The 26,083-nt window shown below is 45.8% G+C and overlaps 1 protein-coding gene across 4 annotated transcripts in view; it reads left to right on the top strand.

Annotated features, from left to right (window-relative positions):
- The window catches only part of usp47 (ubiquitin specific peptidase 47), a 226,770-nt gene extending 209,391 nt beyond the window's left edge, over positions 1-17,379 (top strand). For all 4 annotated transcript variants that reach the window (XM_067994252.1, XM_067994250.1, XM_067994249.1 and 1 more), the window contains 5 exons: positions 4,084-4,202; positions 6,931-7,061; positions 12,160-12,207; positions 13,223-13,353; positions 15,688-17,379. In XM_067994252.1, the coding sequence (XP_067850353.1) occupies positions 4,084-4,202; positions 6,931-7,061; positions 12,160-12,207; positions 13,223-13,353; positions 15,688-15,862 (604 nt within the window). In that variant the 3' untranslated portion in view covers positions 15,863-17,379. The remainder of the gene's footprint in view (positions 1-4,083; positions 4,203-6,930; positions 7,062-12,159; positions 12,208-13,222; positions 13,354-15,687) is intronic.
- The last annotated feature ends 8,704 nt before the right edge of the window (positions 17,380-26,083 follow it).

Here is a 26,083-nt window from a genome sequence, read left to right as displayed (position 1 = left end):
TGAGCGGCAGGTTTTAGTCTCACAGTTAGTCACTCCGAGCCGCTTGCGACACGGAGTTAGAAAGTGCGCCTCGGAGAAGATAGAACACTGTGTTTGTGAAAGGGAGAATTCCCATAGTCTGTGACCTGGACTTGCAGTGAAGGTTTTCATATGGAAAACTAATAAAAAGTTTACTATTAGCAAAAAAGAAAGACTTGAATTTATATCGCGCCTAGCACAACCTCAGGACGTCCCAAAGAGCTTTATAGCCAATGGAGTGTAGTCACTATTGTAATGTAGGAAACGCAGCAGCCAATTTGCGCACAGCAAGATCTCACCAACAGCAGGGTGATAATGATCAAATAATCTGTTTTAGTGATGGAAGTGGGATAAATATTGGCCAGAACTCCTCATCTCCTCTTCGAGATAGTGCTGTGGGATCGTTTGCATCCACCTGAGAGGGCAGATGGGGTCTCAGTTTAACATCTCATCTGAAAGACGGCACCTCCCGACAGTGCAGCACTCCCTCAGTACTGGAGTGTGAGCCTGGATTATGAGGTCAAGCCTCGAGTGGGATTTGAATCCACGTCCTTCTGACTCAGAGGCGAGATTTGCTACCCGCTGAGCCACGGCTGACCTAATTACAAAGTTTATCGCAAGCAAGCAATCTAATTCCCGTTTGAATTATGACAAAATAGTTCTGTTTGTTTTCTTAAAAGGATCATACGCCACTAAATTCATAATGACCATAGTGCAGGAATCTGTGGAGCCATTGATCAAATGAGAGCAACTGCTGTTGGGGAAGGTTTAAACGAGAGTGGCAGGGGGGTGGGAACCTGAGCGGGGAGTCAGAGGAGAGTAAAGTTGAAAGCAGCAAGAGAGGGGAGGACCCAGGGGAACTTTACAATACAAATAGTTGTTCAAGAACAAGTGAAAGGGAAAAGCGTAGAGCAGCAGAAAGAGAGTGTACTTTAGGCACTACAGATAAAGTGAAAACTAGAAGGTATAAAGCGATTAACCCAGCATCAAAGCTGAAGGACAGGCTAGGGTGTGTGGCCCAACTAAGAGTTCTATATACAAACGCACGGAGTATAAGGAATAAATTAAATGAACTACAGGTTCAAATTCAAATTGGAGGTTAATGACATGGTAGCTATTACTGAGACATGGCTGCAGGATGGTCAGGATTGGGAACTAAATATACCAGGTTATAAGGTCTACAGGAGAGATAGGGAAAATGGAAGAGGGGGAGGGGTAGCCTTAATGATTAGAGATGAAATCACTTCAATGATAAAGGAGGATATAACGAGGGGTAAGCAGCCAACAGAGACCTTATGGGTTGAATTGAGAAATAGGAAAGGATCTAAGACTATAGTGGGAGTTGTGTATAGGATCCCTGGCAGCAGCTCTGAAGTGCTAGATTGTACAAATGCAGAGATTAGACAAGCATGTAAGAAAGGCATAGTGGTCTTAATGGGGGACTTTAACCTTCACATAGATTGAGAAAAGCAGACTAGCAACTGTCAGAAAGGTAGTGAATTTCTTGTGTGTCCGGTAGAGTTTTCTACTGCAGTATGTCCCAGAGGCAACAAGGGGGCAAGCCATACTAGATTTAGTAATGAGTAATGAACCAGATTTAGTTAACAGCTTAACTTGCATGAACATCTATCCAATAGCAATCATAACATGATCGAGTTCAATGTAGTGTTTGAAAGGGAAAAAAGTGAATCAGCTGCTAAGATTCTAGACTTGGGCAAGGCCGACTTCAATGGGATGAGACAGAGACTGTCCGCTGTAAACTGGGCAAATCTGTTAATGGGTAAAACGACTGATGATCAGTGGGAAATGTTTAAAGAAACATTTAACGTGATACAGAACCGGTTTATACCCCTGAGGGGCAAGAACTCTACTTGCCAAAAAAAACAGCCATGGACAACTAAAGAGGTGAGGGACAGTATAAGACATAAGGAAAGGGCAGACAAAAAGGCAAAAAATGGCACAGATCCTGGCGAATGGAAAAGATACAAAGATCAACAAAGGATCACAAAACAGATAGTAAGAGCTACAAAAAGAGAGTATGAAAAGAAACTAGCAAGGGATATCAAAACCAATACGAAGAACTTTTATAGTTATATTAGGAAAAAGAGGGTGGTCAGGAGCAGTGTTGGCCCCTTAAAAACTGAAAGTGGGGATATTGTCATTGACAATGGGGAAATGGCGGACATGTTGAATAATTACTTTGCGTCAGTATTTACAATAGAAAGAGGATAGCATGCCAGAAATCCCAAGAAAACTAATATTGAATCGAGGACAGGGACTCAATAAAATTAACGTAAGTAAAGCAACAGTAATGAAGAAAATAACAGCACTAAAGAGTGACAAATCCCCAGGACCAGATGGTTTCCATCCCAGGGTTTTAAAGGAAGTAGGTGAGCACATTGCAGATGCCCCAACTATAATCTTTCAAAGTTCTCTGGATTCAGGAACCGTCCTTCTAGATTGGAAAATTGCACACGTCACTCCGCTTTTTAAGAAAGGAGAGAGAGGGAAACCAGGGAATTATAGACCAGTTAGCTTAACATCTGTTGTGGGGAAAATGCCGGAGTCTACAATTAAGGATAGGGTGACTGAACACCTCGAGAATTTTCAGTTAATCAGAGAGAGCCAGCATGGATTTGTGAAAGGTAGGCCGTGCCTGACAAACCTGATTGAATTTTTTGAAGAGGTGACTAAAGTAGTGGTCAGGGGAATGTCAATGGATGTTATTTATATGGACTTCCGGAAGGCATTTGATAAGGTCCCACATAAGAGACTGTTAGCTAAAATAGAAGCCCATGGAATCGAAGGAAAAGTACGGACTTGGTTAGGAAGTTGGCTGAGCGAAAGGGGCAGAGAGTAGGGATAATGGGTAAGTATTCACATTGGCAGGACGTGACTAGTGGAGTCCTGCAGGGATCTGTCTTGGGACCTCAATTATTCACAATATTTATTAACTACTTAGATGAAGGCATAGAAAGTCTCATATCTATGTATGCCGATGACACAAAGATTGGTGGCATTGTAAGCAGTGTAGATGAAAACATAAAATTACAAAGCGATATTGATCGATTAGGTGAATGGGCAAAACTGTGGCAAATGGAATTCAATGTAGGCAAATGTGAGGTCATCCACTTTGGATCAAAAAAGGATAGAACAGGGTACTTTCTAAATGGTAAAAAGTTAAAAACAGTGGATATCCAAAGGGACTTAGGGGTTCAGGTACATAGATCATTGAAGTGTCATGAACAGGTGCAGAAAATAATCAATAAGGCTGATGGAATGCTGGCCTTTATATCTCGAGGACTGGAGTACAAGGGGGCAGAAGTTATGCTGCAGCTATACAAAACCCTGGTTAGACCGCACCTGGAGTACTGTGAGCAGTTCTGGGCACCGCACCTTCGGAAGGACATATTGGCCTTGGAGGGAGTGCAGCGTAGGTTTACTAGAATGATACCTGGACTTCAAGGGTTAAGTTACGAGGAGAGATTACACAAATTGGGGTTGTATTCTCTGGAGTTTCGAAGGTTAAGGGGTGATCTGATCGAAGTTTATAAGATATTAAGGGGAACGGATAGGGTGGATAGAGAGAAACTATTTCCGCTGGTTGGGGATTCTAGGAGTAGGGGGCACAGTCTAAAAATTAGAGCCAGACCTTTCAGGAGCGAGATTAGAAAACATTTCTACACACAAAGGGTGGTAGAAGTTTGGAACTCTCTTCCGCAAACGGCAATTGATACTAGCTCAATTGCTAAATTTAAATCTGAGATAGATAGCTTTTTGGCAACCAAAGGTATTAAGGGATATGGGCCAAAGGCAGGTATATGGAGTTAGATCACAGATCAGCCATGATCTTATCAAATGGCAGAGCGGGCTCGAGGGGCTGAATGGCCGACTCCTGTTCCTATGTTCCTAGCACCGAGCTGATGAAACCACAGCACTTTTTAATTAGTCTGTTTTTCATGCGTGCCTTCACGTTGCTGCACTATCGATACATTAAAGCAATACATCTCTTTTTTTAAAGAAAAAAGTGGCTTCCCTTGGCTGACAATCTCTTATGTTTGACAGGTTTAGACTGAGAAAGAAAACCTGGAAAAACCCTGGAACAATCTTTCTGGACTATCACATCTATGAGGAAGACATCAACATCTCTAGTAACTGGGAGGTTTTCCTCGAAGCACTTGATGGTAATGTTTCTTAATCAACACTAACTTGCGTTAATATAGTGTCTTTAACGTAGTAAAACGTCCCAAGGCGTTTCACAGGAGAGTTATCAGATAAAAATTTGACGCTGAGCCACATAAGGAGATATCAGGACAAATGACCAAAAGCTTGGTCAAAGAGGTAGGTTTTAAGGAGCGTCTTATGGGAGGAGAGAGAGGCGGAGAGGTTGAGGGAGGGAATTCCAGAGCTTAGGGCCCAGGCAGCTGAAGGCACGGCCGCCAATGGTGGAGCGATTAAAATCGGGGATGCACAAGAGGCCAGAATTGGAGGAGCGCAGAGATCTCGGAGGGTTGTCGGGCTGGAGGAGGTTACAGAGATAGGGAGGGGCGAGGCCATGGAGGGGTTTGAACACAAGGATGAGAGTTTTAAATTTGAGGCATTGCCGGACCGGGAGCCAATGTCGGTCAGCGAGCGCAGGGGCAATGGGTGAACGGGACTTGGTGCGAGTTAGGGTCCGGGGGCAGCAGAGTTTAGGATGAGCTCGAGTTCACAGAGGGTGCCAGGAGAGCATTGGAATAGTCCAGTCTGGAAGTAAGAAAGGCAGGGATGAGGGTATCAGCAGCAGATGAGCTGAGGCAGGGGCGGAGACGGGCGATGTTACGGAGGTGGAAGTGGGCGGTCCCGGTGACGGAGATGATCTGGGGTCGGAAGCTCATCTCGGGGTCAAATAGGACGCCAAGGTTGAGAACAGTCTAGTTCAACCTCGCAGTGGCCAGGGAGAGGGACGGAGTCGGTAGCTAGACAACGGAGTTTGTGGCTTCGGTCTTCCCTATAATTAATGATTTGAGGATTGCCTAAAGTGATTTGAAACAGTGGTGGAACATGGGAATGATGGCTGAACTCTGTTCACCCCTACCTCTGAGAATTCCCGACGTCAGCCATGTGGTGTGGGAGAATATTCCATTGAACCCAGGCATCTCCCTGTCTCCCGAGAGCAGCATTGCCACCAGTTTGGGGCCAGGCCACTCTGATTCAGGAGGTACACGGCCGGGGGAGGGGGCAAGAAGCTAATGTAACTTTGTTCCTTTATGTTTGGGGAAAAAAAAGAAGTTGAGGACCGGGTGTTGTGAATTGGATCACTTAGTGGGAAGATGCAAGCTTGCTTCCTCCGTTCCCTTTGTAGGTCACTGGGACGTGCGTACTGATTGGTAAAAGGCAAGCTCAGGACTGATGTCAGGGAGCGCGTCACACAAAGACTGAATAATACCTGGAATGGTCTCTGGGTCGGGCACAGAAGGCAACAACTCTGGGGTCATTCAAGAAGCTATTTTGTGTGGCTGTAATTGGTGAACTGCAGGCTTCAGTGGAAGGAGGAAGTAGATGGGCTGAATGGCTCTCTGTGGTTGCGATCAGCTCTTCACCTGAGCTGCACTGAGGAGGAAGGCATTGACCAGAGACTGTGGTGTCACTCTGCGGGGAGGAGGGAACAACCACCTGCATTTACGTGGCACCTTTTAACATAGAAAAGAAAAGTCCCCTGTGCGTCACAGAGACGCACGGGGACGATGGACGCCGGGCCAAAGGAGGAGATATTAGGAGGGGTGCGCAAAGTTCGTTCAAAGAGGTGGGTTTTAAAGAGGCTCTTAAAAGGAAAGGAGAGAGAGAGAGGTGGAAGGATTTAGGGAGGACGTTCCAGAGCTTAGGGCCGAGACAGCTGAAGGCATGGCCGCCAATAGTGCAGCGAAAGGAGTGGGGTGGGCGTGCACAAGAGGCCAGAGGCAGAGCGTTGGTGGGGCGGGGGTGTTGCTGGAGGAAGTTACAAAGATAGGGAGGGGCGAGGGTATGAAGGAGTTTAAACACAAGCATAAGAATTTTAACTTCAGGCATTGGGGGAGCAGGAGCCACTATAGGTCAGTGAGTGCAGGGGTGGTCAGTGAATGGGACTTAATGTGGGTTAGGATACTCTGGAGAGTAATTCTGTTGGCCAGTGCCTCCCTTTAATTGTGTCCACCTGTAGAATTATGCTATTTAATAGCCCTTTAGTTTTTTGTGTGCTTAGCTTCTGGTCTGGATTTGAATGACCCCCTTGGTCTTCAATACCTGACAGTGAGAATATTGCTTGCTTTTGACATGGTGCTGAAATGTTAAATGCAGCCTTCAGGTGAGGAAATTGTGACAGCATCTCGCGTGGTCAGTTATAACGGGGCCGCTTTTAATCATTTTTTAATTTCATTCTTGGGATGTGGGTGTCGCTGGCAAGGCCGCCATTTATTGCCCATCCCTCGGGTGGGCCGCCTCCTTCAACTGCTGCAATGCTTGTACTGAAGGTGCTCCCGAGATGTTGTTGGGTAGGGAATTCCAGGGTTTTGACCCAGTTACCGATGAGGGAACGGCGATACGTGAGCAAGTCAGGATGCGTGACTGAGAGGGGGAACTTGGATGTGACAGCGTTCCCATGATCTTGCTGCTCTCGTCCTTCTCGGTGGTGGAGGTGCTGTCTAAGTCAGCTTGGGGAGTTGCTGCAGTGCAGTAGGCGGAACGTACTTGCGGCCACAGTGTGCTGGTGGTGAAAGTGGGGTGGATCGTGAGGCCAGTTGCGGGGGCACCGATCTCCCTTCGACTCCGTTGGAGATGCCGGCGAGCGTTCCGCAACTGAAGTAACGTGCAGTGCAGTGATAATGAGAAGTTTACAAAGAGCAGTAACCGAGCCCCGTCCCAGTTTTCTGATGTTTTTCTCGGCCTTCGCCTCAGAGCCCGAGAAGATGAAGTCCCTGTCGCAGTTGGCTGTGCTGACCAGGCAGTGGAGGCCGTCCGAGGTGAAGCTGGAGCCCTTCCAAGAAGTCGTCCTGGAGAGCAGCAGCGTGGACGAGCTGAAGGAGAAGGTTTGTGACTTCGCGCAGCGATCCTAATTTATTTGGAAGCCGTGGCGAGTTGCTGCAGTGCAACCTCCCGCCCAAAAGTGATGATGGGTTTATCACATACTGAAATATTTTCCGACTGCAGAACTCCTGTGACGTTGGGCGAGATCTTGCTGGAAAAGTAACTGGGGCGTTAACACGCACGCCGTTACTAACGCGCAAATCGACCAGCAGGTTCAGGGGATTGAGAGATGCGCCACGAGTTGTGAATCTCTGGAACTTGCTGGTCGATTTACTCAGCTCCACTGTTCGCTTCACACAAACGGCATCTCGCCCTCAACCTCCCCGTTATTTTTTACATTTGCTGGATTTTCACATTAATTGCCCATTAAACATGCCACAGAAAGTTCAGTTCCATTCGCAGCCCCCCAGATAATGAAGCAGTCCGTGCCCGCATGCAGCAAGGCCTGGACAACATCCAGGCTTGGGCTGATAAGTGGCAAGTAACATTCGTGCCAGGCAACGACCATCTCCAACAAGAGAGAGTCTAACCACCTCCCCTTGACATTCAAAGGCATTACCATCGCCGAATCCCCCACCATCAACATCCTGGGGGTCACCATCGACCAGAAACTTAACTGGACCAGCCACATAAATACTGTGGCTACAAGAGCAGGTCAGAGGCTCACCTGACTCCCCATCTACAAGGCACAAGTCAGGAGTGTGATGGAATACTCTCCACTTGCCTGGATGAGTGCAGCTCCAACAACACTCAAGAAGCTCGACACCATCCAGGACAAAGCAGCCCGCTTGATTGGCACCCCATCCACCACCCTAAACATTCATTGCTGCACGTAGTCAATTATTGTTCGAGATTTTAAAAATGTCACATTTTACATTTTCTTCTAACTTTTTTCCTTTCTGTCTCTTTTCTCTCTCTTAACCTAACCTTTCTTTCCCTCTCTCTGTATTTCTCTCTCTCTACCTGATTTGACTCTCATTCACCCAGTTTCCTCTGTCGTTCCTCTGTTTCTTTCTAAATCCTTAAATCTCAATGTTTAAGGAGATAGACTGTTGGTCCCGTCATTCACTAAGGTCCCAGATACCCTGTTGCCCTCACCGTGCCGTTACCAGCTCGCACTTCCAGCACGTTTTGGCGCATTGTGTGTGGTTTTATTTTTGCATTGGACAAATCGGCCTTTAAGGAAACCAATCCCACTGATCACTGTGGAAGGTTACAAATCATGGCATAGCTGTCAGCTTGATATTGGAGCAGATGCAAGCAAATAATTATTTTTGTAAAAATGCACAACGGAGGAATGGGAGGGGGAATCTGAACACTCCGTAGAACCATAGAAAAGACGCAGCACAGAAGGGGGCCGTTCGGCCCATCGTGTCCGCACCGGCTCGAAGAACAACCCGGTGCCCATTCTAATCCCACCTTCCAGCACCCGGTCCGTAGCCCTGCAGCTTACAGCACTTTAGGTGCAGGTCCAGGTACTTTTTTTTAAAAAGAGTTGAGGGTCCCTGCCTCTACCTCCAACTCGGGCAGCGAATTCCAGACACCCACCACCCTCTGGGTAAAAAAGTTTTTCCTCATGTCCCCTCCAATCCTTCCGCCAATCAGCTTAAATCTACGTCCTCTAGTCCTTGAACTCTCCGCTAGGGGAAACAGGTACTCTATCTGGGCCCCTCATACTTATGTACACCTCAATCAAGTCCCCCCTCAGCCTCCTCTGCTCCGAGGAAAACAGCCCCAGCCTATCCAATCTCTCCTCGGAGCTGCAATTTTCATCCACAGCAACTTGCATTTATATAACGCCTTCAATGTAGGAAAAAAAAAATCCCCAAGACGCTCGCTGGATATTTATCAGTGCTTTCATACGTGAAGCCAAAGTGCATTTAATCTCTACGGTTCTGAGTTTTATTTCAAGATATTTTTCATAGGTGGTGAGGTGAGGGAGCAAATTGCAAAGGCCCTAGAAATTATATTTTGAGGCTCGATTGAGATGTGAACCGGAGGACAGGAGAGAGGCCACTGTCGAAAAGGGAGACTGAGATGATTTGGGTAATTAGTGACCAGTTCGTTTAACATCTGTGGTGGGGAAAATTTTAGACTCTCTAATTAATAAAATTACCATGTATCTGGGTAAAGAGAAAATCGTTTGTAGAAGCCGGCCTGGATTTCAAAAGGGACAATCGTGCTTCTCTTTGAGGAGGTAACAGACATGGTCGATGGGGGAAATGCAGTGGATGTAGTGTACATGGACTTTACGAAAGCGTTCTGAAGAAGATTTAAGGGATATAGTATTAGGGGTGGATAGTAAACTGGATTTAAAAAATTGATTAGAAGGGAGAAAACGGTAGTTTTTCAGAGTGGTGGTTATTGGTGTCCCACAGGGTTCAGTTCTGAGCCAATTCTGTTCACTGTGTATATCAATAGGAAACATAGGAACATAGTAACAGGAGTAGGCCATTCAGCCCCTCGTGCCTGCTCTGCCATTTGATAAGATCATGGCTGATCTGTGATCTAACTCCATATACCTGCCTTTGGCCCATATCCCTTAATACCTTTGGTTGCCAAAGAGCTGTCTATCTCAGATTTAAATTTAGCAATTGAGCTAGTATCAATTGCCGTTTGCGGAAGAGAGTTCCAAACTTCTACCACCCTTTGTGTGTAGAAATGTTTTCTGATCTCGCTCCTGAAAGGTCTGGCTCTAATTTTTAGACTGTGCCCCCTACTCCGAGAATCCCCAACCAGCGGAAATAGTTTCTCTCTATCCACCCTATCTGTTCCCCTTAATATCTTATAAACTTCGATCAGATCACCCCTTAACCTTCGAAACTCCAGAGAATACAACCCCAATTTGTGTAATCTCTCCTCGTAACTTAACCCTTGAAGTCCGGGTATCATTCTAGTAAACCTACGCTGCACTCCCTCCAAGGCCAATATGTCCTTCCGAAGGTGCGGTGCCCAGAACTGCTCACAGTACTCCAGGTGCGGTCTAACCAGGGTTTTGTATAAATGATTGGGATATAGAAAATAGGAGCAGGAATTGGCCATTCGGCCCTTCGAGCCTGCTCCGCCATTCAATATGATCATGGCTGATCCTCTATCTCAATACCATATTCCCGCTCTCTCCCCATCCCCCTTGATGCCTTTTGTGTCTAGAAATCTTCCTAGCTCCTCTTTAAATATATTCAGCGACTTGGCCTCCACTGCCTTCTGTGGTAGAGAATTCCACAGGTTCACCACCCTCTGAGTGAAGAAATTTCTCCTCCTCTCAGTCCTAAACGTCATAGAGTCATACAGCACAGATAGAGGCCCTTCGGCCCATCGTGTCCACGCCGGCCATCAGCCCTGTCTACTCTAATCCCATATTCCAGCATTTGGTCCGTAGCCTTGTATGCTATGGCATTTCAAGTGCTCATCCAAATACTTCTTGAATGTTGAGGGTTCCTGCCTCCACAACCCTCCCAGGCAGTGAGTTCCAGACTCCAACCACCCTCTGGGTGAAAAAGTTCTTTCTCAAATCCCCTGTAAACCTCCCGCCTTTTACCTTGAATCTATGCCCCCTTGTTATAGAACCCTCAACGAAGGGAAAAAGCTCCTTAGTATCCATCCCATCTGTGCCCCTCATAATTTTGTACACAAGTGGTGTGGTGTCGAAATTTGCAGATGACGACAAAATAGGAGGTGTAGTTAATTAGAAAAGCGAATGAAACTGCAGAGGCATATTGATAAGATGGAGGAATGGGCCAAAAAGCGGTAAATGGAGTTTACTGTCAGTAAGTGGGAGGTGAGAGAAGTTGGTTAAAAAAATAACAGCAGGAATAATACTTGGTGCCGGGGCAGAGCGGAGGGGTTTGGGGGGCACAGGTTCACAGGACGTTAAAGACAGAATCTTCCGCCAAAGGGAAGAGTGTGAGAATATAAAAACAACTACTTTGTAATTCAAGAAAATAAATACTTGAAAAACAAAAAATTAAAACAGGGAAAGGGCAGTGCAATGGGACTAAGTAGGTAGCTGTTTCAGAGAGCTGGCCACAGGCATGATGGGCCGAATGGAGAAAGGGGCAGAGAAACGGGACTGAGTCTTCAGAGGTCTGGTTCGGGTGCAACGGGTCGATTGACTGATCTCCCGTGCTGTGAGGTGGTGAGAGTCTGGAATAGATGCTTGCAGCTAGCGAGCTGCCAGTTGGTCACTCCTGCTCCACAGTAATCTACATACATAAACATAAGAAGATAAGAAATAGGAGCAGGAGTAGGCCAATCGGCCCCTCGAGCCTGCTCCGCCATTCAATAAGATCATGGCTGATCTGATCCCAACCTCAAATCTAAATTCACGTCCAATTTCCTGCCCACTCCCCGTAACCCCTAATTCCCTTTACTTCTAGGAAACTGTCGATTTCTGTTTTAAATTTATTTAATGATGTAGCTTCCACAGCTTCCTGGGGCAGCAAATTCCACAGACCTACCACCCTCTGAGTGAAGAAGTTTCTCCTCATCTCAGTTTTGAAAGAGCAGCCCCTTATTCTAAGATGATGCCCCCTAGTTCTAGTTTCACCCATCCTTGGGAACATCCTTACCGCATCCACCCGATCAAGCCCCTTCACAATCTTATATGTTTCAATAAGATCGCCTCTCATTCTTCTGAACTCCAATGAGTAGAGTCCCAATCTACTCAACCTCTCCTCGTATGTCCGCCCCCTCATCCCCGGGATTAACCGAGTGAACCTTCTTTGTACTGCCTCGAGAGCAAGTATGTCTTTTCTTAAGTATGGAAATACAGATTATATAAACCCAAATTATTAAAAGGAGGAAAAAAATGTTTAATTTTTATTGACCAGAGGCACGTAATATGTGCTGTTTTTCAGTTATTATTTTAGTGTTTCGGGTTGTATCTGTACCGTTTAACAGGTATTGCTTTTATAATTCTGACTACATCTGATACAAGTAATTCTTAGTTAAATCCAATGCTCGATGGGAAATGTTAATCGCAGTGCAGATGGACTAAGCTGGTCGAAGGATCGGTGATGTGCATGGTGAAATTCTGTATGTGCAGTGCCCTGCTGTGTTTTGGTGGTTGATTTTTTTTTAATGTGTTTTTGTTTCTAACAGTTACAAGCAATAAGTGAGATCCCCGCTGAAAACATAGAATTTGCCAAGGTGAGTAGTTTTTAAAAAGAACAGGTCAAAGCAATCTTTTGATTTTCTGGTGCTTAATTCACTGTAGATTATGATGTCGCCTTTTATATTACGTAGAATGTACAGCACAGAAACAGGCCATTCGGCCCAACAGGTCCGTGCCTGTGTTTATGCTCCACACGAGCCTCCTCCCTCCCTACTTCATCTCACCCTATCAGCATATCATATATTAGCAACATAGGAACAGGAGTAGGCCATTCAGCCCCTCGAGCTTGCTTCGCCATTTGATAAGATCATGGCTGATCTGCGATCTAACTCCATATACCTGCCTTTGGCCCGTATCCCTTAATACCCTTTGTTTCCTAGAAACAAAGGGAATTAGGGGTTACGGGGAGCGGGCAGGAAATTGGACATGAATTTAGATTTGAGGTTAGGATCAGATCAGCCATGATCTTATTGAATGGCGGAGCAGGCTCGAGGGGCCGATTGGCCTACTCCTGCTCCTATTTCTTATATTCTTATGTACCTTTGGTTGCCAAAAAGCTATCTATCTCAGATTTAAATTTAGCAATTGAGCTAGTATCAATTGCCGTTTGCGGAAGAGAGTTCCAAACTTCTACCACCCTTTGTGTGTAGAAATGTTTCCTAATCTCGCTCGTGAAAGGTCTGGCTCTGATTTTTAGACTGTGCCCCCTACTCCTAGAATCCCCAACCAGCGGAAATAGTTTCTCTCTATCCACCCTATCTGTTCCACTTAATATCCTGTACATTGATTCATTGCATCGATTTCCAGTCTTTAGGGGTTTTTTTTCCCCCACTCTGCGAGGACATGTCGGAGGTACTCATTTTAATGGCAAAAGTAGACATGAGTTGTGAGTAAATGATTGCCCCTCCATTCCCCCGCTTTCAACCTCGACAGCCTCTTGTTAGCAGAAAAGCAGTGTCGTGAATCAGGCCGGCTTGATTGGTGTGAGGGAGCGTGAGCAAGTATCGACGATACTTTCACTAATGCCGTTTCGTGCCTTGTGTCACGCAGGGAAGGGGAACATTTCCGTGTGACATTTCAGTGCTGGAAATTCACCAGGACTTGGACTGGAATCCCAAAGTCTCGACTCTGAATGTCTGGCCGCTTTATATCTGCGATGATGGCGCCGTCATTTTTTACAGGTAAATGAGCAACACTGCACAACAATCTCGTTTCACCAAGTCTGATTCACTTATGGCCAGTCTGTCGAAATGTGTTGAGATTCTGGACAGAAGTTCACCGCTGAATGTTACAGTTGTCCCATCAGATTTTGAATTGGCTGTTTGCACTGATACTAGATTAAAAGTTTTATATGTTTGGGTTGAGTTACGTAGAAATAAATTACTGTAAATTGAGTTACGTAGAAATAAATTACTGTAAATTCCTAAAATGTCTTCAGACTAACTATTTTTAATTCTACTTTGATTATTAAAAATCCAAGAAAATAAGTCCGCGTTGCATTGTTTTAACAAAACCGGTGCATTTTATTCCTAAAGACACTTCCTTTAACGGCAGACTTTTGCAGGCCTGTCCATTATGTGAAGGAGAAAGCATCAAATACACAGCCTTTGTCAAAGGTTGCTGCTAATTTCCTGGTGTCGTTAGTCCCGTTCTCTGGACCAAATTCATCGACAACCTGTTCATTGAGTCGAAATGACTAACTCCCGTGTATATTCTCATGTCATCTTTGGATCCAAGGGTGGTTCCATTTATGTCCTCATTCAAGTCATCAGTGAAAATGATGAACATCGATGACCCCAACGTGGAGCCTTGTGGAACTCCACATGTGAAATGATACACTCCCATTCATGGCAACCCTGTAAGATTTCAGCCACTAACCTATCCAGTACAACAGCTGTTTTCGAATCCCATGGAATCTGATCTTTTCCAGTAGCCTTCCACGCTGCTCCATACTTAAGAAAAGACACACTTGCTCTCGAGGCAGTACAAAGAAGGTTCACTCGGTTAATCCCGGGGATGAGGGGGTGGACATATGAGGAGAGGTTGAGTAGATTCGGACTCTACTCATTGGAGTTCAGAAGAATGAGAGGCGATCTTATTGAAACATATAAGATTGTGAAGGGGCTTGATCGGGTGGATGCGGTAAGGATGTTCCCAAGGATGGGTGAAACTGGAACTAGGGGGCATCATCTTAGAATAAGGGGCTGCTCTTTCAAAACTGAGATGAGGAGAAACTTCTTCACTCAGAGGGTGGTAGGTCTGTGGAATTTGCTGCCCCAGGAAGCTGTGGAAGCTACATCATTAAATAAATTTAAAACAGAAATAGAGAGTTTCCTGGAAGTAAAGGGAATTAGGGGTTACGGGGAGCGGGCAGGAAATTGGACGTGAATTTAGATTTGAGGTTAGGATCAGATCAGCCATGATCTTATTGAATGGTGAAGCAGGCTCGAGGGGCCGATTGGCCTACTCCTGCTCCTATTTCTTATGTTCTTTATTGGGGTGTGTAAGATCATTATAGACCTCGTCCTGGGTTGTTCCCGTAGAATGATACAGCACAGAAGGAGGCCACTTGGTCCATTGTGTCTGTGCCGGCTCTTTGAAAGAGCTATCCACTTCGACCCGTCACCCTGCTCTTTCCTCAGAGCCTTGCAATTTTTTTCCCCCTCCAAATATTTATCCAAAACCTTTAATAATCACTGGTTAGGCCTCAGCTGGAGTATTGTGTCCAATTCTGGGCACCGCACTTTAGGAAGGATGTCAAGGCCTCGGAGAGGGTGCTGGGGAGATTTACCAGAACGGTACCAGGGATGAGGGACTTCAGTTATGTGGAGAGACTGGAGAAGCTGGGATTGTTCTCCTTCGAGCAGAGAAGGCTAAGGGGGAGATTTAATAGAGGTGTTTAAAATCATGAAGGGCTTTGATAGAGTAAATAAGGAGAAACTCTTTCCATTGATAGTAGGTTCAAGAACCAGAGGGCACAGATTTAAGATAATTGGCAAAAAAGCCCGAGGGTAGATGGGAATTATTTTTATGCAGCGAACCATAACCATAGCAAAGATACAGCACAGAAGGGGCGGCCATTCGGCCCATCGTGTCCGCGCCAGCTCGAAGAACGACCAGGTGCGAGTTGTGACGATCTGGAACGCGCTGCCTGAAAGGGCGGTGGAAGCAGATTCAATAATAACTTTCAAAAAGGGAACTGGATAAATACTTGAAAAGGAAAAATTCACAGGGCGATGAGGAACAGAGCAGGGGGAGAGTGGGGCTAATTGGACGGCTCTTTCAAAGAGCCGGCACAGGCACGATGGGCCGAATGGCCTCCCCCCTGTGCTGCATGATTCTTTGAATTCCCTTTTGAAAGTTACTGATTGATCTGCTCCCACCGCCCTTCTTTCAGGCAGCGCGTTCCAGATCAGAGTCGGAACATGCCGCGTCCGCAATTTAAAAATTGCACCCCTCCCCGACGGCTGTTTCAATTATTTTTTTTTTTTCTCTGCGCCCCCCCTCCTCGACAGGGACAAGTCTGAGATCCAAATGGACATGACCGAGGAGCAGAGGAACGAGCTGATGAAGAAAGAGAGCAGCCGTCTTCAAAAATCAGGTCACCGTGTGAACTACTCGCCTCGCAAAGAGAAAGCACTGAAGATCTACTTGGACGGCGGTCCCAGTAAAGACTCCAGCCAGGACTGAGGCCCGGCCCAGCCCAGCCCGGCCCGGCCTGTCCCTGGAAATTCACCGCTGCTGTGTCGAGCTACTGCGGCAGCTCCCGTTCATTAGGTTCACCTAAATGGCACCAGCACTGATTGGCATATCGCCCTTCAAAAGAAAAAAAAAACAGAAGCCCAGTGCCCAGTGGGGGACACTGTCTTGACTTTGAATCATGTTGTGCACTATAGTCTATTGTACTGTAAAGTTTCAAAGGGATGTGCAAAAAAAAAAAAAACGGGCTTTAAAATAATAACACGTGGAGATGATGTGGACTCTGCACATATTAGCTGGAAAAGCAAGACCCCCGAAAGGGATTTTGTAGCTGAATAAAAAAAAAAAAAAATAACTGTGCATAGTCCTAAGAATTTGTCATTTATTTTATTCATATAAGTGTGCACATACCTCATTGATGAATTTAAAAAGGCGTACTATATATGGGATAGGGAGGGGGGGAGGTGGTATTGATGGGTAATTAATGGGATGGAGTGCCATCAGAATTGCAGAAAAAGATGCGTCCCTTGGTTATAAACTGAACGAATGAATGTTCTCGGCGACTTTCACTTGGCCCGAAATTCTGCGGCGTGCGGTGTTTTTTTTTTCCCAAAGGGAAAAAAGTCTGCCCCCCCGCCCCCCGCCGCTCGTTTTGTTCGAGGCGCCGTGACGGTGACCGGTTCACTTTCGTCTCCCAGGTCGTGGATTTTGAGGATCCAGCACTTGCAATCATTCAGCGAATGTACAGACACCGACACAGGCTGCAGCTTGGCTTAGGTCACTGGGCCAGGGTGGAGAAACACTGTATCGCCGTTTGCCTCGGGGGTGGGGGGCCGTGGGCATGTGCGAGCACGCACACGCATGTACGCATGCAGACAGACATGTACACCACACGCACACGCACGCACGCTGCACAGTGTTGGAGGGCTGCTTAAACACTCGCATTTTTTTTTTTTTCGGTGTTTTCTTTCTCATCTGTTCAGTTGATATTTGGGCATCAGTAATTTTTATGCCTTTGTTAAGAATTTTTTTTTTGGTTTCGATCAACCTGAAGGGCCATCTCGGTTCTAATTATGTATATTGTATTTTTGTGACCCTGTATCAAAGGTTTAATCACTTTGTGTGAATCTTGTTCCGAGAAGCACAGAATGATTTTAATTTTCTGCTGTATTTAATTCTGTGGACGTTATAGGTAGATCATTCTTTTAAGCGTGAATTTCTTTCAAGCAATTCAAAAAAAAAAAAATTGTAAGTAAGCAGTTGGATCAGTGAGCGAGTTTCACGGCTCGGTTCGCCTCGCACACTGTCGGAAGAGCATTGGGAAGAGGCAGCTCCACTTCTCTGCACAAACTCCATCGCAGTTTTCCTCCCTAGAACGTTCCAGGAGGTCTCTTGATTTTTAACGACACAGATCATCAAAAAAAAAAAATGTTTTTTGGTGAAAGTATTTTTTCATGCCTGATGCTGTTCACAAACGAGTAAGATGCCAATAAAACATTTATTCATTATGTTGTGATTCTGAATTTTACATTGTATGGCGGTAGTTTCAGGCTGCCCTCTCCCCAGAGAGGTCATTTTCATTTGTTGCCTGTATTTGGGCTGTTGTGGAAACAGTCGTAGAATCATAGAAGTTTGCAACATTGAAACGGGCCCTTCGGCCCAACATGTCCATGTCGCCCAGTTTATACCACTAAGCTAGTCCCAATTGCCTGCACTTGGCCCATATCCCTCTATACCCATCTTACCCATGTAACTGTCCAAATGCTTTTTAAAAGACAAAATTGTACCCGCCTCTACTACTGCCTCTGGCAGCTCGTTCCAGACGCTCACCACCCTTTGAGTGAAAAAATTGCCCCTCTGGACCCTTTTGTATCTCTCCCCTCTCACCTTAAATCTATGCCCCCTCGTTATAGACTCCCCTACCTTTGGGAAAAGATTTTGACTATCGACCTTATCTATGCCCCTCATTATTTTATAGACTTCTATAAGATCACCCCTAAACCTCCTACTCTCCAGGGAAAAAAGTCTCATTCTATCCAACCTCTCCCTATAAGTCAAACCATCAAGTCCCGGTAGCATCCTAGTAAATCTTTTCTGCACTCTTTCTAGTTTAATAATATCCTTTCTATAATAGGGTGACCAGAACTGTACACAGTATTCCAAGTGTGGCCTTACTAATGTCTTGTACAACTTCAACAAGACATCCCAACTCCTGTATTCAATGTTCTGACCAATGAAACCAAGAATGCCGAATGCCTTCTTCACCACCCTATCCACCTGTGACTCCACTTTCAAGGAGCTATGAACCTGTACTCCTGGATCTCTTTGTTCTATAACTCTCCCCAACGCCCTACCATTAACGGAGTAGGTCCTGGCCCGATTCGATCTGTTTAATTGTTTCTATATATCTATAAACGTTACTCTAAATTTCGGCTATAATGTAACTGCAGCCCAACCAACTCCTCTAATTATTTTAAATGGGCCAATTAGTTTGGATAAGAAAAAATTGATAAGAACATAATAGGAGCAGGATTAGGCCAATCGGCCCCTCGAGCCTGCTCCGCCATTTAATAAGATCATGGCTGATCTGATCCTAACCTCAAATCTAAATTCATGTCCAATTTCCTGCCCGCTCCCCGTAACCCCTAATTCCCTTTACTTCTAGGAAACTGTCGATTTATGTTATAAATTTATTTAATGATGTAGCTTCCTGGGGCAGCAAATTCCACAGATGCATTAAATCACCTCTCTAAATCGCTAATGTGGCCTCAGCTGGAGTATTGTGTCCAATTCTGGGCACCGCACTTTAGGAAGGATGTCAAGGCCTTGGAGAGGGTGCAGAGGAGGATTTACTAGAATGGTACCAGGGATGAGGGACTTCAGTTACGTGGAGAGACTGGAGAAGCTGGGGTTGTTCTCCTTGGAGCCGAGAAGGTTAAGGGGAGATTTAATAGAGGTGTTCAAAATCACGAGGGGTTTTGATAGGGTCGATGGGGAGAAACTGTTTCCATTGGCAGAAGGGTCGGTAACCAGAGGACACAGATTTAAAATAATTGACAGAAAAACCAGAGTGGGGGGGGGGATGAGAATTTTTTTACGCAGTGAGTTGTTCTGATCTGGAATACACGGCCTGAAAGGGCGGTGGAAGCAGATTCAGTAGTAACTTTCAAAGCACTTATTCAATCAGCAGGGCTATAGGAAAAGGAGCAGGGGAGTGGGACTAATTGGATTGCTCTTTCAAAGAGCCAGCACAGCCATGATGGGCCGAATGGCCGCCTATGTTGTATGATTGATTCTATAATTCCAGTGCCCTACTTCTCAATGGTCACATTCCCAGAGCAAGAGAGAGGTTTGTGTACAAGCAAAATTTACCGTTAACATTTCTTTCCTGTTTTGACCTGTACCCAGTGGGAGGGGCCTGTACCCAGTGGGGGTGCCAGAGGGAAGGACCTGTACCCAGTGGAGGTGCCAGTACCCAGTGGAGGTGCCAGTACCCAGTGGGGGTGCCAGAGGGGGGGGCCTGTACCCAGTGGAGGTGCCAGAGGGAAGGACCTGTACCCAGTGGAGGTGCCAGTACCCAGTGGAGGTGCCAGTACCCAGTGGGGGTGCCAGAGGGAGGGGCCTGTACCCAGTGGGGGTGCCAGAGGGAGGGGCCTGTACCCAGTGGGGGTGCCAGAGGGGGGGGCCTGTACCCAGTGGGGGTGCCAGAGGGGGGGGCCTGTACCCAGTGGAGGTGCCAGAGGGAAGGACCTGTACCCAGTGGAGGTGCCAGTACCCAGTGGAGGTGCCAGTACCCAGTGGGGGTGCCAGAGGGAGGGGCCTGTACCCAGTGGGGGTGCCAGAGGGAGGGGCCTGTACCCAGTGGAGATGCCAGAGGGAGGAGCCTGTACCCAGTGGAGGTGCCAGAGGGAGGGGCCTGTACCCAGTGGGGGTGCCAGAGGGAGGAGCCTGTACCCAGTGGAGGTGTCGGGTGGGGTGAGGTTGGGAAGGAGACTCAGGAGGTCCTGTTAGATCAGAAAGGGAAGGAAATGGACCTAGAAGACTAATAGGGATCACTGGGAGAGCACGGCCGTTGTTAACAATCTTTAGGACGTCCAGCTCCTCACTGACTTGATCGAGTTACTCCTCCAAAGAATTCTGAGGGCAATGAAGCTCGGCTTTGATTCCCAAAAACTGTTGCGGGCTGATTTAGATTAGTTGGTGATTGCGCCCGTGTGGGGGGGGGCAGATGTCACTGAATGCGGACAAGTGTAGCGTCCTGTGCATTGGGCGAAGAAACCCCGAGGAACGTCTGCACTGAGCAAAGGTGTCGGCTAAAACGAAACAGATCGGGAAAGAGGCCTGGGGGCGACAGTTGATCAATGTTAAAGGTGCTCAAGCAGTGGGAGATCGCCAAAGGGAGCGGAAACGGGGTTTGAGGTTGTATTGGTCGGATCACTGAGGGCTTATGAAGAATACCGTACTTAGGCTACATAAGGTTTTGGTACGCCCGCACCGGGGGTATGGCGACCCGATTTTGGACCTTGCGCTTGATAAAGAATATTGAGGAGTTGGAGGGGGATGCAGGAGGAGTAAGAGGATGACCCCAAATCTTTGAGCTCTTTGATATGAGGAGAGGCAGAGAGAGTTGGGGTCAGTTACTTTGGAGAAGTCGGAGGCTGAGAGGGGGATATGATTGGGATTGGAAGGGATGGTAGGACTCGAGATACCAGATGGGATCACTTGTCACAGAGTCATCAACATCAGGAACAAACGGACACAACATGTGGGGAGTGTGGGCTCACTACAGTCCTTCAGAAAGGAACGTGACAAGTTCCAGAGAGGACATTGGCAACAACGGGGAGTTAGTGGTTAGTTTAGATTGTGATGTGTCTCCAGTTACAGGGAGTTGGTGGTTAGTTTAGATTCTGATGTGTCTCCAGTTACAGGGAGTTGGTGGTTAGTTTAGATTCTGATGTGTCTCCAGTTACAGGGAGTTGGTGGTTAGTTTAGTGATGTGTCTCCAGTTACAGGGAGTTAGTGGTTAGTTTAGTGATGTGTCTCCAGTTACAGGGAGTTAGTGGTTAGTTTAATGATGTGTCTCCAGTTACAGGGAGTTGGTGGTTAGTTTAGTGATGTGTCTCCAGTTACAGGGAGTTGGTGGTTAGTTTAATGATGTGTCTCCAGTTACAGGGAGTTGGTGGTTAGTTTAATGATGTGTCTCCAGTTACAGGGAGTTGGTGGTTAGTTTAGTGATGTGTCTCCAGTTACTGGGAGTTAGTGGTTAGTTTAGTGATGTGTCTCCAGTTACTGGGAGTTAGTGGTTAGTTTAGTGATGTTTCTCCAGTTACTGGGAGTTAGTGGTTAGTTTAATGATGTGTCTCCAGTTACAGGGAGTTGGTGGTTAGTTTAGTGATGTGTCTCCAGTTACAGGGAGTTAGTGGTTAGTTTAATGATGTGTCTCCAGTTACAGGGAGTTGGTGGTTAGTTTAGTGATGTGTCTCCAGTTACTGGGAGTTAGTGGTTAGTTTAGTGATGTGTCTCCAGTTACTGGGAGTTAGTGGTTAGTTTAGTGATGTTTCTCCAGTTACTGGGAGTTGGTGGTTAGTTTAGTGATGTTTCTCCAGTTACTGGGAGTTAGTGGTTAGTTTAGTGATGTTTCTCCAGTTACTGGGAGTTAGTGGTTAGTTTAGTGATGTTTCTACAGTTACTGGGAGTTAGTGGTTAGTTTAGTGATGTGTCTCCAGTTCCAGGGAGTTGGTGGTTAGTTTAGATTCTGATGTGTCTCCAGTTACAGGGAGTTGGTGGTTAGTTTAGATTCTGATGTTTCTCCAGTTACAGGGAGTTAGTGGTTAGTTTAGTGATGTGTCCCCAGTTACAGGGAGTTAGTGGTTAGTTTAGTGATGTGTCTCCAGTTACAGGGAGTTAGTGGTTAGTTTAGTGATGTGTCTCCAGTTACAGGGAGTTGGTGGTTAGTTTAGTGATGTGTCTCCAGTTACAGGGAGTTGGTGGTTAGTTTAGATTCTGATGTTTCTCCAGTTACAGGGAGTTGGTGGTTAGTTTAGTGATGTGTCTCCAGTTACAGGGAGTTAGTGGTTAGTTTAGTGATGTGTCTCCAGTTACAGGGAGTTAGTGGTGAGTTTAGATTCTGATGTGTCTCCAGTTACAGGGAGTTAGTGGTTAGTTTAGTGATGTGTCTCCAGTTCCAGGGAGTTGGTGGTTAGTTTAGATTCTGATGTGTCTCCAGTTACAGGGAGTTAGTGGTTAGTTTAGTGATGTGTCTCCAGTTCCAGGGAGTTAGTGGTGAGTTTAGATTCTGATGTGTCTCCAGTTACAGGGAGTTAGTGGTTAGTTTAGTGATGTGTCTCCAGTTACAGGGAGTTAGTGGTTAGTTTAGTGATGTGTCTCCAGTTCCAGGGAGTTGGTGGTTAGTTTAGATTCTGATGTGTCTCCAGTTACAGGGAGTTGGTGGTTAGTTTAGATTCTGATGTTTCTCCAGTTACAGGGAGTTGGTGGTTAGTTTAGATTCTGATGTTTCTCCAGTTACTGGGAGTTAGTGGTTAGTTTAGTGATGTTTCTCCAGTTACTGGGAGTTAGTGGTTAGTTTAGTGATGTTTCTCCAGTTACTGGGAGTTAGTGGTTAGTTTAGTGATGTTTCTACAGTTACTGGGAGTTAGTGGTTAGTTTAGTGATGTTTCTCCAGTTACTGGGAGTTAGTGGTTAGTTTAGTGATGTTTCTACAGTTACAGAGAGTTAGTGGTTAGTTTAGTGATGTTTCTACAGTTACTGGGAGTTAGTGGTTAGTTTAGTGATGTTTCTCCAGTTACTGGGAGTTAGTGGTTAGTTTAGTGATGTTTCTACAGTTACAGAGAGTTGGTGGTTAGTTTAGTGATGTTTCTACAGTTACAGAGAGTTAGTGGTTAGTTTAGTGATGTGTCTCCAGTTACTGGGAGTTAGTGGTTAGTTTAGTGATGTTTCTCCAGTTACTGGGAGTTAGTGGTTAGTTTAGTGATGTTTCTCCAGTTACTGGGAGTTAGTGGTTAGTTTAGTGATGTTTCTCCAGTTACTGGGAGTTGGTGGTTAGTTTAGTGATGTTTCTCCAGTTACTGGGAGTTAGTGGTTAGTTTAGTGATGTTTCTCCAGTTACTGGGAGTTAGTGGTTAGTTTAGTGATGTTTCTACAGTTACTGGGAGTTAGTGGTTAGTTTAGTGATGTGTCTCCAGTTCCAGGGAGTTGGTGGTTAGTTTAGATTCTGATGTGTCTCCAGTTACAGGGAGTTGGTGGTTAGTTTAGATTCTGATGTTTCTCCAGTTACAGGGAGTTGGTGGTTAGTTTAGATTCTGATGTTTCTCCAGTTACTGGGAGTTAGTGGTTAGTTTAGTGATGTTTCTCCAGTTACTGGGAGTCAGTGGTTAGTTTAGTGATGTTTCTACAGTTACTGGGAGTTAGTGGTTAGTTTAGATTCTGATGTGTCTCCAGTTCCAGGGAGTTGGTGGTTAGTTTAGATTCTGATGTGTCTCCAGTTACAGGGAGTTGGTGGTTAGTTTAGTGATGTGTCTCCAGTTACTGGGAGTTAGTGGTTAGTTTAGTGATGTGTCTCCAGTTACAGGGAGTTAGTGGTTAGTTTAGATTCTGATGTTTCTCCAGTTACAGGGAGTTGGTGGTTAGTTTAGATTCTGATGTTTCTCCAGTTACAGGGAGTTGGTGGTTAGTTTAGTGATGTTTCTCCAGTTACAGGGAGTTAGTGGTTAGTTTAGATTCTGATGTGTCTCCAGTTACAGGGAGTTGGTGGTTAGTTTAGATTCTGATGTTTCTCCAGTTACAGGGAGTTAGTGGTTAGTTTAGTGATGTGCCTCCAGTTACAGGGAGTTAGTGGTTAGTTTAGTGATGTTTCTCCAGTTACAGGGAGTTAGTGGTTAGTTTAGTGATGTTTCTCCAGTTACAGGGAGTTAGTGGTTAGTTTAGTGATGTGTCTCCAGTTATAGAATCATAGAATCATAGAAGTTACAACATGGAAACAGGCCCTTCGGCCCAACATGTCCATGTCGCCCAGTTTATACCACTAAGCTAGTCCCAATTGCCTGCACTTGGCCCATATCCCTCGATACCCATCTTCCCCATGTAACTGTCCAAATGCTTTTTAAAAGACAAAATTGTACCCGCCTCTACTACTGCCTCTGGCAGCTCGTTCCAGACACTCACCACCCTTTGAGTGAAAAAATTGCCCCTCTGGATCCTTTTGTATCTCTCCCCTCTCACCTTAAATCTGTGCCCCCTCGTTATAGACTCCCCTACCTTTGGGAAAAGATTTTGACTATCGACCTTATCTATGCCCCTCATTATTTTATAGACTTCTATAAGATCACCCCTTAACCTCCTACTCTCCAGGGAATAAAGTCCCAGTCTGTCTAACCTCTCCCTGTAAGTCAAACCATCAAGTCCCGGTAGCATCCTAGTAAATCTTTTCTGCACTCTTTCTAGTTTAATAATATCCTTTCTATAATAGGGTGACCAGAACTGTACACAGTACTCCAAGTGTGGCCTCACCAATGCCCTGTACAACTTCAACAAGACATCCCAACTCCTGCATTCAATGTTCTGACCAATGAAACCAAGCATGCTGAATGCCTTCTTCACCACCCTATCCACCTGTGACTCCACTTTCAAGGAGCTATGAATCTGTACTCCTAGATCTCTTTGTTCGATAACTCTCCCCAACGCCCTACCATTAACGGAGTAGGTCCTGGCCCGATTCGATCTACCAAAATGCATCACCTCACATTTATCTAAATTAAACTCCATCTGCCATTCATCGGCCCACTGGCCCAATTTATCAAGATCCCGTTGCAATCCTAGATAACCTTCTTCACTGTCCACAATGCCACCAATCTTGGTGTCATCTGCAAACTTACTAACCATGCCTCCTAAATTCTCATCCAAATCATTAATATAAATAACAAATAACAGCGGACCCAGCACCGATCCCTGAGGCACACCGCTGGACACAGGCATCCAGTTTGAAAAACAACCCTCGACAACCACCCTCTGTCTTCTGTCGTCAAGCCAATTTTGTATCCAATTGGCTACCTCACCTTGGATCCCATGAGATTTAACCTTATGTAACAACCTACCATGCGGTACCTTGTCAAATGCTTTGCTGAAGTCCATGTAGACCACGTCTACTGCACAGCCCTCATCTATCTTCTTGGTTACCCCTTCAAAAAACTCAATCAAATTCGTGAGACATGATTTTCCTCTCACAAAACCATGCTGACTGTTCCTAATTAGTCCCTGCCTCTCCAAATGCCTGTAGATCCTGTCCCTCAGAATACCCTCTAACAACTTACCCACTACAGATGTCAGGCTCACTGGTCTGTAGTTCCCAGGCTTTTCCCTGCCGCCCTTCTTAAACAAAGGCACAACATTTGCTACCCTCCAATCTTCAGGCACCTCACCTGTAGCGGTGGATGATTCAAATATCTCTGCTAGGGGACCCGCAATTTCCTCCCTAACCTCCCATAACGTCCTGGGATACATTTCATCAGGTCCCGGAGATTTATCTACCTTGATGCGCGTTAAGACTTCCAGCACCTCCCTCTCTGTAATATGTACACTCCTCAAGACATCACTATTTATTTCCCCAAGTTCCCTAACATCCATGCCTTTCTCAACCGTAAATACCGATGTGAAATATTCATTCAGGATCTCACCCATCTCTTGTGGTTCCGCACATAGATGACCTTGTTGATCCTTAAGAGGCCCTACTCTCTCCCTAGTTACCCTTTTGCCCTTTATGTATTTGTAGAAGCTCTTTGGATTCACCTTTGCCTGATCTGCCAAAGCAATCTCATATCCCCTTTTTGCCCTCCTGATTTCTCTCTTAACTCTACTCCGGCAATCTCTATACTCTTCAAGGGATCCACTTGATCCCAGCTGCCTATGCATGTCATATGCCTCCTTCTTCTTTTTGACTAGTGCCTCAATCTCCCGAGTCATCCAAGGTTCCCTACTTCTACCAGCCTTGCCCTTCACTTTATAAGGAATGTGCTTACCCTGAACCCTGGTTAACACACTTTTGAAAGCCTCCCACTTACCAGACGTCCCTTTGCCTGCCAACAGACTCTCCCAATCAACTTCTGAAAGTTCCTGTCTAATACCATCAAAATTGGCCTTTCCCCAATTTAGAATTTTAACTTTTGGGCCAGACCTATCCTTCTCCATAGCTATCTTAAA

Source organism: Heptranchias perlo, chromosome 12, assembly GCF_035084215.1.
Source record: "Heptranchias perlo isolate sHepPer1 chromosome 12, sHepPer1.hap1, whole genome shotgun sequence".
NCBI classification, from domain to species: Eukaryota; Metazoa; Chordata; class Chondrichthyes; order Hexanchiformes; family Hexanchidae; genus Heptranchias; species Heptranchias perlo.
Note: the sequence above shows the minus strand (reverse complement) of the source record. Positions and strands in the feature narration are given on the sequence as shown.